Raw genomic sequence first — 5,600 nt, 5'->3', positions numbered from 1 at the left:
GTTTGTTAGTTTGTTAGTTTGTTAGTTTGTTAGTTTGTTAGTTTGTTAGTTTGTTAGTTTGTTAGTTTGTTAGTTTGTTAGTTTGTTAGTTTGTTAGTTTGTTTGTTGTTTTAAAAGACACTTTTTTATAGAACAACATTTTCCTAAAGAAACAGTTAGTTAGTCACTTGTAGAGAGATACTTTTCTACAGAAAGGGAGACGTTTCCCATAGAAAAAGTATCTTCTATAGGCTTTTTTGGAAACATTTATTAGGGAAAATTAAACCTTTCTTAAAGAAATGAAACTTTCTACTGAAGCTTTCTTAAAAAAATAAAACTTTACAATAAAAACTTTTATTGATATATAAGTTTCCTAAAAGGAACTTTCATTGAAGAAAACTTTTATAGAAGAAAGCTTTTCTAAACTTTTATAAAAGTGAGACAGTTAGTTAATCTCTTGTATAGAGACACTTTTCTACAGTAAGAGAGACGTTTCCCATAGAAAGAGTCTCTTCTAAAGAGACACTTTTTCTATAGACTTTTCTAGGAAATATTTATTAGAGAGAATAGAAACTTTTCTTAAAGAAATGGAACTTTTTACTGAAGCTTTCTTAAGAAAATTCTCTAGTTTAGTTAGTTGGTTAATAAAAATTTTTATTGATGTATAAGTTAGTCTCTTGTAGAGAGATACTTTTCTACAGAAAGAGAGACGTTTCCCATAGAAAAAGTATCTTCTATAGGCTTTTTTGGAAACATTTATTAGGGAAAATTAAACCTTTCTTAAAGAAATGAAACTTTCTACTGAAGCTTTCTTATGAAAATAACACTTTACAATAAAAACTTTTATTGATATATAAGTTTTCTAAAAGGAACTTTCATTGAAGAAAACTTTTATAGAAGAAAGCTTTTCTATTTTTTTTATAAAAGAAAGCAACTTTTTTACAAAAAGTTATCGTAAAAGGGGTAAAATGTAGTTTGAACCTAATGATGTGATCGTAGAAGTAATCTTTTATCTTTTTTTGCAATTGCATTTGAAAACCTATTTTCTATAAATAATTAAAACATATGTTCTTGAAACATTGTTCATGATTTATTTTTATATTCTTTATTATTTCGTTTAAAAGCATTTACAAAAATATTTTGCAACACATTAATTAAGATTTTAATAAATAAAAAAAAACTTTAGTAAAACTTAAAAAGCAATAACTGACTAATAATTTGAAAGTTTTTCCGAACTTCCAAAGTCTTAACCCGTAAAACCAGTGATGCCATTACGAATCTTAATCTCACGAGCAATATAACAAGCGAAGAGAACGCCAAAGAACTGTTAAAACAAAAAGAAGATATAAAAATAATGTAAATGAAAAAAATCTCTAGAAAGAGCCATATATAAATATATACAAACCTGAATAATGGCAATGACAATACCAGCAGCACCCAAACTAACAGCATGAGCAGCAATAAAGTTAGAGAATTCAGTTAGACAACCAAGTTTGTAACGGTTGGTATCTTCATTGGTAACGCTACAACTAAAATTACCCACAATACCATTGGGTATAGAACAGCAGGATAGGGGTAGTTCCTCTTTGAAGTAGGGTTGCCAATCATTGAAGTCCTTAACTCCACAACATTGGAACTGAAATTACATAGTTAAAGTATGATTGGTTATTATACCCTACAGCACTATAGTGGGAAGGGTATTATGCGTTTGAGCTAAAGTTTGTAACACCCAAAAATATTGGTCCTAGACCCACCTTAAAGTAAGACCCAATCGGCTCAGAATCACTTTCTAAGTCGATTTAGCTATGTCCGTCTGTCCGTCCGTCCGTCTGTCTGTGTGTCCATGTAAAACTTGTGCGCACGCTACAGGTCGCAATTTTCAAGATAATTTGATGAAATTTGGCACATACCCTTTTTTTGGTTCCATTACGAACGCTATTGAAAATGGTTGAAATCGGTCCATTATTTCTCCTAGCCCCCATACAACCGTACCCCCCGAATCGGGCCTTTAGGCTCACAATTACGTTAAATGTTTTATAATGTCAACAAAAATCATCAAAAATTATTTTTATAGAACGATAAATGACAATACTAATTTTTATAGTGATCGGGCCTCATTTGGCCCTAGCCTCCATACAAACTCCCCTTCAGAAAATGACTTGAAGGTCAAAATTAACTTATAATTACTAATAAAACGATCAAAATCTACATAAATGACTTTGAAGTAGACGAAATTGAAATTCATCTACCAAAATTTATAATGGATAGGACCATATTTACCCCTTTTCCCCTATGAGTCCTCTTGTACAAAATCTCTTTTTTGTCAACAATAAGTAAAAAAATTCACAATAAAACAAATTAAATGCTTTATATAAAAAAATCCACAATTTTAACATACTGACTGGTGTAGGGTATCATATGGACGGCAATGTCTGACTATAAATTCATACTTGTGTTTACAGTGTTTTTGTTTTTTGGTTGATTTTCTAAACTTACCGTTCTTTGTACATAATCCCATAAGACTGTAACATCAGTAACTTTTACAGGATCATACTTTGCCAGGGAATCGGTTAGACTTTTATCAATTAAATTCTCGGCATCTGATCTCAAGACATAACCACTAATGCCAGCTGCCAATTCCAAAATAAAGATCAAACCCAACAAAACGGAGAAAGTCAAAATGAGACAATAGTTTTCCTTCAAAGCACCCCAACAACCGAAGAATGCGAAGACAATGATGAAAGAACCGATAACAATTAAGAATGTGGGTATCGAAAAGAATTTTGATACTAAAAATATTTCATATTCAGTATAGACGGTAGCGACTGCAACGCCCACGGCTATTAAAATTATGCCGGTTAACTGTAAAATGGAAAAATAAATAAAAATTTTAATAATTTCAAAATTATAATTTCTTTAATTTTAAACACAGTTCGAGTGGGTGGGGTAAAAGTGATTCATTAAAAAAGAAAATTTCTGTACTTTCAATTAAAAGAACAAAGATTTATTTGATAACAGTAATCAAATAGGAAAGATTGATTAACAGAAGTTAATTGTTATCATTAGAATGTGTTGTTATTATAACGAAAATTAGTCATCGAAAAAGCGAAATTAATCTAAAGAAGACTTACGAAAACCTTTAGGATGAAACTGAAGAAAGGGAAGTATAGTTCTGTTCTAATTCTAATCTAGTTCTACTTCTGTTCTATTTCAGTTATATTTCTGTTCCAGTTCTGTCCTAGTTCTGTTCTAGTTTTGTTCTAGTTCTGTTCTAGTTCTGTTCTAGTTCTGTTCTAGTTCTGTTCTAGTTCTGTTCTAGTTCTGCTCTAGTTCTGTTCTAGAACTCAAGTATAACAGTTTATTCTAAATTAAAAAAGCTTTAACTATTTAAATGGAATTTCTGTTGAACTTAAGTTTGTTAATTATTCTAGATTTATTGAATATTTTTGATATTTTATCTAAATAAGTATAAATATTAAATTTTATAAATATATAAATATAAACAAAGAACATTTCTAGACTAATACTTATCAGTTTTATGTCACAATAAATCAAAATCAATTGTACAAAAATGCGTCTAACAATGTGAAATTTATTAAAAAGTAAACAGAAAAAATTTAACTGAATATTAAAAAAAACATTCATTATTTCAACTTAACTAAGTAATTAGTTAATTTAATGTTTTTTTTGTCTCTGTTAAATTCAAATATTTGGCAAGTATAATAAATTAAAATATGTTTTTTCTAATCTGTAGGTTTATATGTGATTTCGATAGAAAAAGTCCAATGTATTTCAGAAGAATATCTAATCGAAATTTTTGTGATTTAAAAAAGAGAAAATAACAGTTTGCGACGAATCACTTTTACCCTAAATACTCTGTTCTATAAAGAACAAGTAGGAAAGTATAATCGGGCATGGCCGACCATATAATACCCTACACCATGAGTATATTTTTAAAATTTTTATTTTTTGTAAAGAAACTTTTATGTTGAATATTACCATAATTCCAAAATATTTAAGCCATTTATTGATAAAAAACTAAAATTTCTAAATAAGGCTCTATATAGGTCAAATATGGGCCGATCCTCTGTAAATTTGGGAAAAGGATATATTTCTAAATAACAGTTAGTTTTGTTGAGTTTCGTTGCGATACAAATGGTTACGAGTCAATTTTAGACGTTTAAGTCATTTTTTGAAGGGGGGTTTGTATGGGGGCTAGGGTCAAATATAGGCCGATCCTTACGAAAATCTGCAGTATCATTTATACTTTTATAAAACTTATTTGTGCCAATTTTTAGAGAGATAGCAGAATATTTGACGTAATTATAGCATAAAAAGTTCAAATCGGGAGGTACGGTTGTATGGGGGCTAGGTGAAATAATGGACCGATTTCAACCATTTTCAATAGGCTTCGTCCTTGTGCCAATAAACATGCTTGGTCCAAATTTCATCAAATTATCTTGAAAATTGCGGCCTGTACCTTGCTTACAAGGTTTACAAGGACAGCCAGCCAGCCGGACAGACGGACGGACGGACGGACATGTCTTAATCGACTCAAAAAATGATTCTGAATCGATCGGTATACTTTAAGGTGGGTATTGGACCAATATTTTTGTATGTTACAAACATCAGCACAAACGTATAATACCCTCCCCACTATAGTGGTGTAGGGTATAAAAATTTGCGATAAATTCTCGATTTAAAGAGATTTCACATTTAAACCTTTAGTATGTATAATAAAATTCCAGTATTCACCATCTTTTAGTGAATTCTTTTACTGGTATTTATGAAAAAAAATACATTATATTAACATTTCAGTTGCCCTGTTATATTATATTCTACTTTTATTATTATTAATATTTTAAGATATGACAACGAAAAAAAGTATATCAATTGATTAGAGTTGGAATAAATGGAAAAATGTTGCTAAAATGTTGAATTTATTTTGTGCCCTGTTATTTAAGTAAATACGTTTAAAAGTAAAAGACCTAAAATCAATAGTATTAAAATTACTAAAAAAATTATTATTTAGTACAAAGTAAACTAACATTAATGAAATTTTACAAATTTCTATATTAATCTAGAAATTTTTCATATTTACAGATATAAAATTGGAATTACAAAATGTCTCTGCTGACGGGTAGTGCAAATTGCATTAAATATGTATTATTTGCTTTTAATTTAGTATTTATGGTAAGTTATTAAAAATAAATTAAATTTAAGTGTATTTTAATATTATGACTAATATTCATTCCACTCCTCAAAAACGAAACGAAACTTTCACAAATTTTCTGTCCCCAGTGAACATAAACAATTAAGCAAAGTAAAATTTCATTTACTGCCACAATTGTATCTCTCGAAATTCAGAAAGTTACTTATCTCTGAGAGCACCATGCAATTAATCAAACAAAATAAATTTTCGGTCTTAATAAAAAGTCCCTTGTCAACATTTCCTCTTATCATCTGAAACAACTGGAACGGTACTAGAACATAACAGAAGTGGAAAAGAACTGGAACAGAACTAGAACAGATATAGAACAGAACTAGAACAGAACTAGAACAGAACTAGAACAGAACTAGAACAGAACTAGAACAGAACTAGAACAGAACTAGAACAGAAC

General features: G+C 29.4%; 1 protein-coding gene across 1 annotated transcript in view; it reads right to left on the bottom strand.

Moving 5' to 3' along the window:
• Nucleotides 1-1,047: 1,047 nt before the first annotated feature.
• LOC111687184 (CD63 antigen) overlaps nt 1,048-5,600 on the bottom strand; it is a 6,281-nt gene continuing 1,728 nt past the window's right edge. Inside the window, exons 2-4 of the mRNA XM_046956177.1 lie at nt 2,476-2,893; nt 1,385-1,615; nt 1,048-1,303 (exon numbers count right to left, since the gene is read on the bottom strand). Of these exons, the coding sequence (XP_046812133.1) occupies nt 1,226-1,303; nt 1,385-1,615; nt 2,476-2,893 (727 nt within the window). The 3' untranslated portion in view covers nt 1,048-1,225. The remainder of the gene's footprint in view (nt 1,304-1,384; nt 1,616-2,475; nt 2,894-5,600) is intronic.

The sequence above is a fragment of the Lucilia cuprina genome, chromosome 2 (assembly GCF_022045245.1).
Source record: "Lucilia cuprina isolate Lc7/37 chromosome 2, ASM2204524v1, whole genome shotgun sequence".
NCBI classification, from domain to species: Eukaryota; Metazoa; Arthropoda; class Insecta; order Diptera; family Calliphoridae; genus Lucilia; species Lucilia cuprina.
Note: the sequence above shows the minus strand (reverse complement) of the source record. Positions and strands in the feature narration are given on the sequence as shown.